Genomic DNA, 14973 nt, shown 5'->3' with positions numbered 1-14973 from the left:
GTGGTGAGCAGCTATGGGCTATCTAAAAAATGCCGGCATCTGATTGTGACCCCGTATTGGCTAAGAGTAAATCTTATTACTGAGATAGGTATTGGACAAAAAATAAAATAAAATCTTGATGTGAGTAATGCCACTTTGTGTCTACTACAAAAAAAATCTTTGGCAAAAGATTTTTAAGTACACAGAATCATAGCTTTCTCTTAACAGACATTTTTCTGTGGTTCCTAGATTTAACTCACCAGTTCATGGACGTTGTGGGAAAAGACTTTTAATTTAGTGTGAATGATTTCTGTATACCTACAAAGCAAATGAGTGCCTGAAATGGACATGCATGGGAGGGGGAGTCCTGACTCCTGCTTTAACCAGCATTTGTCCTGCAGCTGACCTATACTATATAAAAGACAGTGACAAGATGGTCATTTTAGGGAGCGCTGGTGAGCAGCATAGTAATTAGAAAAGACTTACACTGCTGGGGATTTAAAAGGGGGGGGAAAAAGCATCAGTCATAAAACCACAAGATAAAAGAATAGCTTGTGCATTGGTCAGTATTTTTGAAATGTAAATGCATAGATCACTCAGTTAAAGGCTTTTGAGACTAAATCCTTGAAATCTCCATCACAAGGTCACAAAAAGTTCTAATTTAGTCTCCTATAACTGAACAGACCTTTTCACTATCTTTCTCATATCAGGAGAATACATCAAGACCTGGAGGCCGAGGTATTTTCTCCTGAAGAGTGATGGTACATTCATTGGCTACAAAGAGCGACCACAAGATGTTGACCAGCTGGAAACCCCCTTAAATAACTTCTCTGTAGCACGTGAGTATCTGCTTCAGAGAAACCACCACATTTTTTCCTCTGTTTCTTGGCAGCTCATTTTACCCTCTAGTTTGTTACTTTTCTTGTCTTTACTTGCATTGTGATAAATATTTTTACATTCTTGTCTCCATGTCACATGTATCTTGTCCAAAAACATATTTGGTAGTTGTTTAAGGCAGTGCTCAAAGCATGCCCAGATGCTTGTGATGTAAAAGATAAATAATGGGTCAGCTTTAATATTTTGACGAAGTAACTCAAGTAATTATGGCTCTAATACCATCTACAGTTGCACCATTCAGCCCAAAACAAAGGTATGGGGGTATGTGCTACCCCTAGTGTCTATATGGCTTCCCCAGGTGTCATCTTTTAGAATAAACAATCACATTTTAACAAATATTCAGTATTAAAATGATGTTTACCTGGGTAAACCTTGGATGTCCAAGTTCAAGTGAATGCAGCAGCATACACTGTACTTCTATATGTTGGGCTACATCAACACTACCATGTTCTTGAGCATAATGGAGTATTTATAACTGTCTATGAGGGGGATAATATGGCTCTGACCAGACAATTTGCATTTTGTGAGGATGTGAAAGCCACAAAACCACAAGATGTGACAATTGTGCAAAGTTAATTTGCAAAAAGTACTTAAACACTGATAAAAACTTTTCTCAAAGTAAATTTTTCGTGTTATCAACAGAGAAGGTCTTTGTGCAACAGTGCTTGAGACATCCTAAGTAATTGTTAATGGAAAAAATAAAATTTGCTTTTTGCTAATTTTGTGTTACTTTTCTTTTATATTAGATGATGTCCTTATTTGTAATAATCAGTTATGTTTTTCCTAATCTAAGGTGTCATTTACTTATGCCACCCTCATCCTGATCTGTGCCACTTTCTGGCCCTCCAGCCAAACATTTTCTTCTGTATGATTAAGTGTATGAATTTCACCTTCTTCCTTTCTGATTTTATGGTGTGACAGAAAATAAAAAAAAAAAATCCTTAAGCAGCTGATCTCGCTTTATCTTCACATCCGAGAATGTTGTTGTGATAAGCTGTGCAGATGACTGAACAGTGCAGTTAGACAGCATACTGTTTGTTTAACAAAACATTTTCCCCGACACTCTTGAGTTATCGTGGCCATTAGCCTCCTAATTTCGAGAATTTATCTGGGCCCCGCTCTGAGGCTCTCCTCTCCATTAGCAGTGGCTTTGGTTTTTGTCACCACTGCGACCCCATCGCAGAGGACACATGGCGTGTCACTCCTGACAGGGTGGCTGCAGCTGGATTACATATTCACCCTGATGGAGACATGTTGGATCTCAGTGGTGGTCCACTCTGAGTTCTCCATCTATCAGGCAGGGGCCATTTTGGTGTCACATCCTGACATTTTTGCTGACATGTTTCATTTGGGAACAGATGTTAATGTGAAGGAGCTGCAGATGGAAATCTCTGCTTTGTAAGTTCAATTATGAGAGAATGGTGAGTTATTGTTTTTGCAAACTGCTTACTAGACAATTATCTGCTCTAAAAGTGGGGGGGGAATATAATGAAGGAATGAAATGATGAGGGGAATTAATAAAATTTTGTCTGCAATAAGAAGGCCTCCTGCCTTTTTTTTTTTTTTTTTTTTTACCCCAATATTTTTACAACTGATTTGAACCTACTTTATTTCTAGGTCTGTGGAACTGAGAAAAGATTTTAACTTCATCTTTTGGAAAAATTCAGATGCTTTTCACCATTTTGTCAGACTCAAAAGTGAGTTTGTTAAAAATTAAAAGAGGCAGAAAAGTTCAGTGTAATCAATAAAAAAAAAGTTCAGAAGTACCAAACTGTTATAAAATGTACTTTTATTCTATTTTTATATTACAATAAGATTCCTAATTTATGCAAAATGTTTAAAGGAGCTTATAAATTAAGGATCACTGTTGTTTTCTTCAACCAAAGTGCACCTGTTCTTTTCCAAATTGGCCGGCAGTGTCTGTTTGGGTGGCGATAAAGATAAATGGCTATAACTGTGTGTCTGTCTTTCCTCTCTGCTCCCCTACACACTGGTCCTTCTCTTCATCTCCCTCCCCACTTTCCCTGGCTGTGGTCAGAGTGCCAGCTGATGAAGACGGAGCGGCCCAAGCCCAACACATTTATCATCCGCTGCCTGCAGTGGACCACTGTCATCGAGCGCACCTTCCACGTGGAGACCCCCGAGGAGAGGCAAGCAAAGAGCACAAACCTCTCTGCTTAAAGAGCATTAAAAGACAAATCATTTGAATGCAAGGGATTTAAAAGAATTTGCCACTGTCACTGGAAAGCAGCTGAACAAGTAAAGATCTCTGTCTTCCCAGATGTGTAGGATATGCAAAAACATATATAGGTCAGAATATTGTTACACACTTGCACGTTATCCACCAGCTATTGCCAGAAGTCACTGTTGAAATCTCCTTCCTGTAGATAAAAAGATAAAGACATGATTCGGTTGCTTGGCTTACATGATGGCAAATGGGCTGATGTAATTTCTCCTGTTGCCTGCCTCTGTCTCCTTCAGAGAAGAATGGACCAAAGCCATCCAGGCAGTGGCTGAAGGCCTCCAGAAACAAGAGGTGGAGATGATGGATTCCTCTCCAGACCCCATGGACATGGAGGTCTACTTGACCAAACCCAGACAAAAAGTGGTACTGACACATTTACACTCTGTTATGAATGTTTTCTTTGTACTACCCACAAATCTCTTTCTTCCTTACAAGTCTTAATTATCATAATCATATTACCTGTATTCCTCCTCATAGCCTCCTCCTCATTTTCCACTTTGACCATGGCTCCCCTCCTCCACCCTGCCCTGCCTTAGTTGCACTTACACAGCTTCAGCTCATTTTTTGTCCCCTCTCCCGCCTTCTTCCCCAAACATCAGCCGTGGGTGGCTTAGCACCAGATAGCATGTCCGTAACCCCCCACCTGTGTCATGACATAAAGGTCCAGGGGCACAGGATTGGATGTCCTCACACAACCATTTTCAACATTCTCCTCAGAGTTGGGGTCAGAGGTTAACACAGACACAACCGCATATAGGCCAAACCATTAGAGGAGTGGAAATTGCTTGGTGGGTAAAATGGTCCTAAAATGCTTCAGTGTTGTCAGTGGGATTGTGTGTCTCAGCTAGTTAGAGCTTGAATTTGTTAATGTTCCTGTTTGTAACCAGATGCCACTCTCTCTGCTCTGGCCTTCTAGACTATGCACGACTTTGAATACCTCAAACTCCTGGGAAAAGGCACTTTTGGCAAAGTTATTCTGGTAAAGGAGAAGGCCACAGGACGCTACTATGCCATGAAGATCCTAAAGAAGGAGGTGATCGTAGCAAAAGTGAGTGGTTGCCAATGAGCAAGGGGTGAAGAAACACTGGGGTTTAGGAGGGCAATGGAGCAAGGACTGATACCTAAAGAGTTAGCTATTGTAAGAGTTGCACAAACACTCTTTGTGTCCTTTTTTTCTTAGGATGAAGTGGCACACACACTCACAGAGAACAGAGTCCTCCAGAATTCAAAGCATCCATTCTTGACCGTAAGGAGCTCTTCCATATACCTAAACCAAACCTTATTTTAACTCATAGAGATCTTCAAGAAACTATTCAGTTCAACTCAGCAGCATCCATTGAGAAAAAGCAGACCATTTGACCATGAATGTTTAAAGTGCTCTGCTTTTAAAGACTGCAGCAAAGTGGGGCCTTTTTATAACAACACTGGCTATTCGTTTCTCTTCTTTTTCCCCTGTTAACCCTTTTTTTAAATTCAATCAGAGGTGGGTTGCTTTGAATATCTCTACAAGGTTTTGGCCCAAGTGGCAGGTGGAGACAACACAATGCACATATTGCTTTGAATAATAAATGGCACAATCGTAACCCTAAAATCTTTAAAAAGTCTTAACATGCTGAATACAGTCTATTTTTGCTTCACTTCTCTTTAGAACGTCTGTTAGAAAGTGCAGCTACAGCTGCAAACCTGCAACAGTGTAATGTGGTGTCTCATGTTAAGGCCAGCTGTTTAAAGGCCAGCTTCCTCTTGACTTGGTTGGAAATACAAAGTTCTACTTTAAGCATTGGGTTGTTTTTGTTTTTTGTCTTTTTTTGTCTTTTGTTATGTACAGGGACTGAAATACTCCTTCCAGACACATGACCGCCTATGCTTTGTCATGGAGTATGCGAATGGTGGCGAGGTAAAACCATTTTATCAACCACAAATTAAAATGCCATTATCAATCATTGTATATAAATACTAGTGTTTTTAATTGTCATTGATAAATTTGCCATTTCTCCTGGCCTGACCACTTCTCTCCTCATTTGTCTTTGGCTTCCTTGTTGTCCATCTCCTCTGTCTTCCCTCAGCTTTTCTTCCATCTGTCAAGAGACCGGGTATTTTCAGAGGAGCGGGCTCGGTTCTATGGTGCAGAGATTGTGTCGGCACTGGACTACCTGCATGCTGAGAGAAATGTGGTTTATCGAGATCTAAAGGTAAGCAATGGAATGCGTGTTCACCTTTTCACATCCTGGCCTCTTACTCTTTTTCCTTTTCTCCCTTCCTTTCATTCGTCACTCTCTTGCCTGAAAATAAATAGGGTTTATCTCCATCCAGAGCACTGGCGTGGTCAGGGCTTATTGATCTGCCTCCCTCAGATCAGCCTCCAGACCTCACTGCAGCTGGAGGCTGGCCTGGTCCATACGTTGCTGCAGCAAGACAGAAATAACCACCAGTGCTCCCTGATTGCAGCCACCTTCACAGATGTGGTTCTCAGTGGTTCATAATTGTGCACTTAGTCTGTAACTGACTATATTCTATATGTTAAAATTTCAGTGACATTTTTTGTTAACAAAGAGAAAATATGTCCATCCTTCCTTTTCAGTTCTGTGCCTGTAGTTCAGTTCAAAGGCATATTTTGGTTTAGAATGGTTATCACTGCTGCAGTGGGTATCTGTAGTCATTCTACCTCCAGCTGATAAAACTATACCAGCCAGGTCAGCACAGCACACTCTACTTCCCTCCCTCCTTCTCTCCCTCGGGTTTACGAGGCAGGCTCCTTGCCTGCTAGGGTTCTCCTGAAAATGCCAGGGTAGCAGGATTGGAGGATGTGCTGACTCTGGCTGGGCGCTGCTGGCCACGTGTGAGATACAGCTGCCAGGTGACTATAACTGAGTTAGGGACAGTGAAGAGGGGGAGGACATGCAACCTCAAGTTATGACCATGTGTGATGCACATCCTTTTGGCCTGCAGGTCAGTTTGTCTGTATATGTCATTGAGTAAATGTGCAAATGTGTTTTTAGTATGTGTACAAATGGGGAAATTAAAAAGAAAAATATAAAAAGGAAAAATAAATATTGAACACACTTTATTTTAATGTTAATTTCAATTTTAAATTTTAGCTCAAAACTTAATGATATAATTAATTGTCATGTTGGTAAAGGAGTCATTTAATTTTGATGCTACTATGTATTCTCTGTTTTTTTTTCCTCTTTAGTTGGAAAACCTCATGCTGGACAAAGATGGGCATATAAAGATCACAGACTTTGGCCTGTGTAAGGAGGGGATCAAAGATGGCGCTACCATGAAAACTTTCTGTGGGACGCCAGAGTACCTTGCACCTGAGGTAAACGCCACAATATTAACTTAAGTGTTTTTTTTTTACAGAAAAGCCTTCTAAAAAAGAAACAAAAAAATAATCGATGACAAATTAAAGAAAAAAACGTAAGGTGTAGACTGTGTCAGTTGAGATAAACTCAGTGACAGTGGTGTTGATAGTGGTTGAGATCACTTTGGTAACATGTCTTTTCCAGTTGTTCCCTTTGGTGCTCAGCTAGGTTTAGATCCAGTAGCATGAGTCACAAAACCTTTAAGACACATCAAACCCTTCACTGACCCTTTTGTGACCTGCAGAAAGGAATCTGCATTCAGTAACCACTATTAAAGTAAACAAATACACAGTTTGGATCCCAGTAATGAGTGGTGGCCCTGACACATATGACATTTTTAAATCCCAAACAAAAGTGCAGTGTGTTGTTGGATATCAGTGGGGAAGCATTTGAAAGAAAGAGCAGCTGTCTCAAAATGCCTTTCTAATCTCCAGCTGAAGTTGAGTTAATGAGTGTGCGGTGTGCCCAAAGCAGGGCAAACTACTTTCATATTTGCTCTAAGGGGAGGGGAGGGGGGGGGGTGGCGGCTACTCCCTGTTGCGTGCAGGTATGACAAGTGTTGGCATGGGGCTGCGTAACATGATATTTCAATATGAGTGTTTGCAGCATGTGTGTTTAGGTGCATAGTGTTTGTGGGTTCCCTTGCCCGTTGTCGTAAAAATGCTTTCTGGGAGAGGAGGTGTCCATGTTTGCACAGTTGCCGTATCGTTGTTTTTAGATGGCATTTGGAATTTTCTGGTTAAGGGAGGAGGAAGGGGTAATTGGCTGGCAGTCCCTCAGGGAATGTGAGCTTCTGCCTCTGGAAGAGGGTGCTAAAAGAAGAAAAGAAAAAAGGGACCACATTTGCTACAGCTGTTGTGTCGCACCAATGGAGCTGCAGACCCCGCTGCTGCCTGGGATACCTCACCTGACCTGGGCAGATTCTGAGCTGGTGTGGGAAAGCTATTCCACAGTGCATCAGGGTGGCTCCGATCAACACATTTTCAGATGTACTTTTTTTATTTTCCACGTGTTTACCTACCTCAGTCTAAAAATTTCTCACCACTGCACCTGTCTATCCCAAGCACCTCCCATCCCACTTTGCTCCTGCACAGAGTAGCACAGCTTATGACAGCTCCCACCTCGGCAGCGAAGCGCGAGGAGACATCAGGGGGCGTTACCATGGCAACAGGGTCGCTGGCGAGCGTCTCTGTGGAGTGCAGGCCAGGCAGTGTTACAGGTTGTTCTGCAGTAAACAATGACCTTGTTGTGTGTGCTGCACAGGAATGTTGTAACGTCTGGGAATATTCTACCCAGATCTGCGGAGAAGGGAAGAGGGGAGGGAGGACAGACCCAATCTGTACCAGCCTTGCCAATTTGTCTCTGGAGTTAGTTGGATAAATTCACTTTGTCACTTTTATTAAGCACTTCCTAAAGGAAAACCATAAATGGCTTGGGGATTGGTCTGTTAGGGAACATCTACAAAAAAAAAATGCAGATGTGTTTAATCTAGCCACCAACACCGATCTGGATTCACCGTCCTGAAAGATTAATGGATGTCAGTGCAGAACTTTGTGAGCAGAAAAAGTGCAGTACACAGAGTAGAGCTCCAAATCAGCAGCAGCACCGCAGCCCTCCTCCCCTATCTCCTCTCCTTTGGGGCAGTGTAACAGTATTAGTTCAGAGCTGGGGCCCAGGCAAGCAGGCAGTCCTGGTTACGTATATGAGGGATGAGCTTGGCTCCTGCGCTCCTGGCAGCTTCACAGCTGTGGTGCTCTTCTACATATATGGGGCAGCTGCGGGCCCAGCTGTCGCACGGTGTGAATCACACGACAGCAGCGCTGGAAATAGAGACGGCCCAGTAATCCTAGCCTCGCACCGGCTTCACGTTACTACCCCTGCCCTCCCAGCCCTCCTTGATGCTCAGCACTCACCGCAGTACCAGGCTGAGTGCCCATAGACACATGCACACACACACCAGTTTTGTTCCTTTTACGGACACCTCCGTTCATCTGTTTTCCAGGACCCTCTCTCTCCATATCTAATTCTATTAATCCACCCTCATCTTTTTTACCTGGGTTTCTATTCTAAGGTCTGAATTATCTAGTATCATGCTGCCGAAGGTTTAAGAGAACAGACTGTTCTCCTTGTCTTGATTTCACCTTCAACATCCGCCTGGCGAGGTAGAATCCAGTACATGTCCCCAGAGACCTTGGAACAACTCTGCTCAGCAGCACATTAGTCATGCAACAGGTTGCACTGTTCACCAAGCACAACAATGGAGGAGTTTGTCTCATTAAGAGCTGTCAAGGAAAAGTCATCTTATGGAAAGAATAACACAAACTATTCTCCTTTCTGTGACTCTGGCTATCTTAATTGAGTTAGCTTATTTGTAAAACCCCGTCCTGTTTAATACCAGAGATCTGCTTTTTTAAGAAACCAACACCTCATGTGTTTGTTGATCTGTATGTGTGTTTGTGAATGTGTAGAAGGCCCTGTGGTGATTAAAAATGCAAGGCTCCAGGGGAAACTCTATCCTTGCTCCTAATGTGAGATGTGAGTCAGTGTTGGCTGGAGCTGCCTCAAAAGCCCAGTCTAGAAGGGAGAGCAGGGTGATTTTGTTGGGGGTTAGTTTTGACATCCAAACATGCCCTTATTGGTCAGACAAGAAACTGTTGCATAAAAGCGTGGCATCATTTTTTTTCCTCTCCCTTTTTGTGTCCTATTATAAATATGATTAAGATCTTTCTCTCTACACCCTCATCATGTTATGAAATAGCCTAAGTCCATCACAACAGCTGCATTAAAAACTTTCACCATCTCCTCCTCTGTCAGGTACTTGAAGACAATGACTATGGTCGTGCTGTAGACTGGTGGGGGCTCGGGGTGGTGATGTATGAGATGATGTGTGGCAGACTTCCCTTCTACAACCAGGACCACGAGAAGCTGTTCGAGCTCATCCTCATGGAAGACATCCGCTTTCCTCGGACTCTCGGCCCCGAAGCTCGTTCACTGCTCTCAGGTCTTCTGAAGAAAGACCCAATGCAAAGGTGAGAATCTCTGTTCGCTTCTCCACCATACTGACACTGTACATAAGCTCTTGTTGACAAGGTAAAAAATCTTTTGTGCTTGTGTTTTCAGGTTAGGTGGAGGCCCCGATGATGCCAAGGAAATCATGCAGCACAAGTTCTTTGCCGGCATTGAATGGCAAGATGTTTATGAGAAGAAAGTAAGTTTCTGAAATGTTTGGATAGCTGTCATTCTTGGAGGGATCAATAAGGTTACGTGACTTGAAGCAGCATCAACTGGAAACTGTATACAATGTCAACAGACTGCCAACTGTTACCGCACTGACTGATGGCTGTGATGCGCTGATATAATTGTGTCTCCTCTCCTCTCCAACAGCTGGTCCCGCCGTTTAAGCCCCAAGTTACCTCGGAGACGGATACAAGATATTTTGACGAGGAGTTCACAGGACAAACCATCACTATTACACCACCCGGACAAGGTAGCATCAGACACACAAGCACTTCGATGTACCTGATATGACTTTGTGTGTGCGGTAATAGACATCATCAAGTAATCAGGCTGTTTGTCCTTGAGCAGCATTTTGATGTTGCGTTTACACATCACAAGAATTGTGAGAACTGTGTGAAGATGGACTGCCACCGAGCTTGTTTAATATATTCCTTTTAACTTTTCTAGAAATGAAAGCTGATGAATTGACAGTCTTATAGTCTCCTCAGTTTTTGCCAGTTAGTGGTGTAGAGTTCATAAATATGAGTTGGGGCCTTACCCAGTTCCCTTGAGAGCTGTGCGCCCTCTACTGGAGAGCCTGTGCCATTAAAGTAGAGTGTTCCAGGGCATGAAGCTGTTAAATGCAAGCACAGGACAAGCCATGAGATATGATAACTACATATGGAAAATGAAGAAGAAAAAATTTAAATAATCTGCCCCTCTCACACAAAATAATTAAACCAATAAGTTACATTTATTTAACTAAGTAAATTTAACCAAAACAGCAGCAGACCAAGATGCTGGTGGTTTCTAAGGATACTTCACATTTTACACTTCATTTATCTACAAAATACCACAGAACACAGCAAATTTATCTCATTCATTATGAAGTTTAAGAAAAGAGTGAGTTGAGTTATAATAAAAGATACTTAGATGATGAAATAAAAGTATAAATCTGTTTTTAAATACATTTAGTAGCTATTTAAAATGTTAATTAAAGCAGATATAAATTAAATGAACCATACAAATTAATAATTCATGTATTTTATTGTTTTTCCCATCTATACTTATTGGCATTCGAATGATCTCCAAAATATTATGTGCATTGTAACTTTTCCCTTTATATCTGCTTTTACACCAACTGCTGCCTTAAAGATAACCTGCAGCTGTTATATAATTGGGTTTAGTTGGTATGGCCCTGTGTTTTTCACCCTCTGTGTAGTTTTTCTTGTAGCAAAATGTGATTGTGTGAATTGTATGTGGGGTGTATGTAGTGTAACTGGTTGAGTGGCTGCCCCATGTACAGAAGCTAAAGCTCTTTGATGCAGCCAGTTCAGGTTCAAATTCTGTTCCGTTTTCTCTCACCCCCTTTTCTAATAAAATAATAATATAAGATAAAATATATTAAAAAATAATAAAGAAAAACTCCAGAAGCTCTGTTTTGTTCTCTGAGTTTGAACTTATTTAAAATGAACACAGCAAAAAAAGTATTCTATATTTTAATTTCTTCAATCATAGATTTTGCCTCTTTTGGGCTACAGAAATGTGAAACCATCCAGCATGTCAGCATCTGTGATGATATGGGGACATAGTAGTGCACTTGGCATGACTGAGAAGGCACCATTGATGCTGAACCATATATAATAATCTAGATATATACTGAAGTCCAGATGTTTTCTTTCAGGGACAGCCTAGCTAATTTCAGTGAATTTTAGTATGTATGTATGTACAGTAGAATGGCAAGTCCAGGTGTTTACTGGCTTGCATGCAGCCTTGATCCTGTTACCATCTGATTATTTCTGCTGCATTATGAAACAAAAAATGAACAAACGAGGAGCAGCTGAAATTCTGTAATCAAGCAAGAGTGTGAATTTTACTTCCAAACCTACAAAACCTGGTCTCCCCAGGCTTCTAAGCACATAAATATCAGCCTCATCATACTATGTCGACTTTATTCTACTTTCAAGTTAATAAATGCTTTAACAATTTTCAATAGATTTGTTTTTTGTGCATATCTTACACATTGTCCACACATTTATAAACATGGGTTGTACAGCGTATAAGTATATTGATATTATTAGTAAAAATTACATTTTTTGTAGATCTGGGTGTAATTGTGGATCACTTAGGAAAAGCGGTTCAAGTTGTTTTTCTTTTTTTCTCCCCTTCATTTGCTGTTTTTGTGATGCTTACGTGGCGAAAAACAAGTTATTTAACTTTTCTCATTTTTCTGTCTGTATAATAATTGAAAATAATAAGAATTCTCAAGATTTGTATTTGTCTCTCTAGCGGCAAGTAAAAAAAAAGTGCAATCAAACAATTTGATAAAGCTTTCTATTCATTTGTAACGCTGTAATGGTCGAATATTTCCAGATACTAGAAGACCCAAGGTGTAAGAGGTACAGAAAAGAAGAGATCCTTAACAGCAGACACACTCCTGTTGCTTTCTGTACATAAATAATCATTTATCTGTCACTAAAAAATTGATTCTCTTTTTCCTCCATCCCCAGATGACAGTATGGAGTCTTTTGATAGCGAGCGGAGACCCCACTTCCCCCAGTTCTCCTACTCTGCCAGTGGGACGGCCTAAACGACTCTCAAACATTCCTCTGGTCCCACCAACTCCCCTTTCTCCCCCCGACTGCACTCTCAGAAATCCCAATGCCTCGGCCGCGTCTTCCCAGCATCGTCTGCAGAAGCGGCTGTTGGATGTAACGGTCACAATCGTGCCAGTTGTGACCTATTGTGTTTTACAGGAGGGAGGAAACGCAAGACAAAGCAAAGATAAATGTACTCCTTCTATGTGGCCTTTGAAGACTGACCATGGAGATAACACTACCTTGCATTTCCTGGTTGTTATGTTGTATACTGAGCAGGTTTTCATACGCCATAATGAATGAGGAAATGTAGTTATGTCATGCACAGATTAGGCTACGACTAGAAAATGTATGAAATTTGAAAGGGGTCATTTATATCGAACATATACAGTGAAATATCAACCATTTCAAATAGAAAATAGGCATGCTGTGGACCAAAAACACCATGTGAGCAAAGAGTGTGTCGTTTGATGAATCCATGTTTTCCCAAGTCCATTGAGACGTTTTTGGCATCAGAAGTGAATGTACCACATCAAATAAAATTAATCTTCCTGCATACTGTGCTGTAACAGATGGCTGAATCACCGAAGACTGAAATGAAATCTTCTGAAAAGGGTTTTTATCACTTTCTACCACCCTGATGCGAAACTGACACCAGTCAGTCTGTTGTATTGTCATGCCACACCACAATGGGTCTAATAAATCATTTGTGCAATACAGTCTGATGTGAGGCATGGCAGACATGCAAAGAACGCAGCACGAGTAATCATTTAGGCATTAAGATGGCCTACAGTTGAGTCTTTTTGTAACTGTTTGCACATCACTGAGAGACCCACTGTTTCCTGTTCAGGCTAATAAATAGCTTCCCCAGATCCCCCTGAAGTAAGTGCTTATAGTTCCTGATGCCTTTTTCATCTGAATGCTGTGCTGCAAACAACTCCTGCTTTTCCTCTGACTGGGTCACTCAGTACCGACCTCTCAGAAACTTTTTTCCTCTCTGGGTTTTTCCTGCATATACAGTACACTATTGGGTGTTTTCCACCCAGTGCATATGTTGCAGCCTCAATGAGGTCACTTTAACAGAATACACTTCTTTAGGAATACTTCGCAAACAAACTGGGCTTCAGGGGAAAATGTAGTCATCTTTTGATTTGCAACTTTAGGGGACATTTATCCCTTCATGTGCTTCTGGGTTATTTATATGAGACCAGCATGGGTTAAAATAAGTTTTACTGTGCCAATGATATGCACTTTGCTGCCCCAAAATGATTGTATTTGGACCCCTATTTGTATTTAATGGTTGGTAAAGACTAAATTAGCTTCTTTTATAATATAAAAACAAGTCTTGGGAATACAAATGAAACAATATTAGCTTGTTTAAATGATTTGTTCCCTTTTAAAGACAGCTGAGGCTAAACTGAGACTCGTTGGAAGTGAAACTTCTTTCAGAGTTTCTTAAAGCACTCCAGTATTTTTACAATGACAGATAATCATTTTTTCAAAAGTGCATAAAACGTCATTGAATGTAATGGTTTTTACAGTGTTCGTCTTTTCTTAAATCGTTTTCAAACCTTTGTTCACTTTTTGACTGTTACTTATTCCTATGCACCCCACCCCCCTCCATTGCTGTCACCTTTTGAAAATAGGGAATGTTCATTTTATATTTTTTATTTCAACTTTTTTGTACCTGCCCCTCCTGTATTCCTGAGACTGAGGACACCAGCTTTAGTAAACAAATAATATAAACTTTGTACACTGTTTTTACTTGTTTCTTTCAAATTGATGAAATAAAAGGTCTTAACAATTGTTGTGTGGGCCCATCTTTTACTTTAGTCTTCTCTTGCACATGTGCAAAATAACTCAAGAACTCAAAACAAAACTGTCTAACTATTCATGCATTATTTGGCAACATAAGCAGAATTGGGGGGTAATAAAATGTTAATTATAAATTAGTAGGATGAACTAAACTGTGAAGAGAAAAAAAATCATTTAGCAGGAGTTCAGTGTGACTGAACTTTGAAGTGCTCACGCAGTCCCAGTAAAACATGGCTAAATGTGTTTGACAAATGGTTCAGCACTCAGCAGCTCTGACTGTCTTGGCTGTGTTCTCCACCTCTGCAAAGTTGCTCAGGTCCACATTTTGGGCTCTGCAGCTGGTCTGAGATGAGGCAAGATGCTCCCCCTGGGGCCTTGGGCAGATGGTACAGTCTCTAGAGCAGGTGTTGACAGCCAGCTCTCACAGATTGGTCTTTTGGCCAGCTGTAATGAACAGCAGCATCACACACAATGAGATCCAGGTTTGAGCCCAGTGTGGCACTCACCTGACAACCACTGCAGCCCATCTGACTCCAGCTGGATTACTCAAAACAGCACAAACTGATTTGCAGCTCTGCTACTGGCCTCCCCTCAAGGATGTGTCATTCATGCACTGTTTGCAAGTCAGATCTCCCCATCTTTGTATTAGAAGCAATGCATTTCTTGAAGAAGAAGAAGAAGAAAAAACAGATAAAATCTCTTTATATTATCTCTGGTTCACATGCCAAACTGAAGCTGAAAAAACGACAGACTATGTTTTGAAACTCTGACACGTGACATACCCACCTGGTTGACATTGCTGTTATTTAGCCTGTTTTACTTGTACTAAGTTGTTCATTGTCAACAGTTTTATAATTGA

The 14973-nt window shown here is 41.1% G+C and overlaps 1 protein-coding gene across 2 annotated transcripts in view; it reads left to right on the top strand.

Annotated features, from left to right (window-relative positions):
* Window positions 1-14105, top strand: part of akt1 (v-akt murine thymoma viral oncogene homolog 1) — a 31070-nt gene extending 16965 nt beyond the window's left edge. For both annotated transcript variants that reach the window (XM_041972022.1, XM_041972024.1), the window contains exons 3-14: window positions 690-818; window positions 2915-3026; window positions 3358-3484; window positions 4038-4169; window positions 4302-4367; window positions 4950-5018; window positions 5188-5313; window positions 6315-6443; window positions 9301-9515; window positions 9607-9694; window positions 9871-9973; window positions 12213-14105. In XM_041972022.1, coding sequence (XP_041827956.1) covers window positions 690-818; window positions 2915-3026; window positions 3358-3484; window positions 4038-4169; window positions 4302-4367; window positions 4950-5018; window positions 5188-5313; window positions 6315-6443; window positions 9301-9515; window positions 9607-9694; window positions 9871-9973; window positions 12213-12292 — 1376 coding nt within the window. In that variant the 3' untranslated portion in view covers window positions 12293-14105. The remainder of the gene's footprint in view (window positions 1-689; window positions 819-2914; window positions 3027-3357; window positions 3485-4037; window positions 4170-4301; window positions 4368-4949; window positions 5019-5187; window positions 5314-6314; window positions 6444-9300; window positions 9516-9606; window positions 9695-9870; window positions 9974-12212) is intronic.
* The last annotated feature ends 868 nt before the right edge of the window (window positions 14106-14973 follow it).

Source organism: Melanotaenia boesemani, chromosome 20 (genome assembly GCF_017639745.1).
Source record: "Melanotaenia boesemani isolate fMelBoe1 chromosome 20, fMelBoe1.pri, whole genome shotgun sequence".
Taxonomy (NCBI): Eukaryota; Metazoa; Chordata; class Actinopteri; order Atheriniformes; family Melanotaeniidae; genus Melanotaenia; species Melanotaenia boesemani.
Note: the sequence above shows the minus strand (reverse complement) of the source record. Positions and strands in the feature narration are given on the sequence as shown.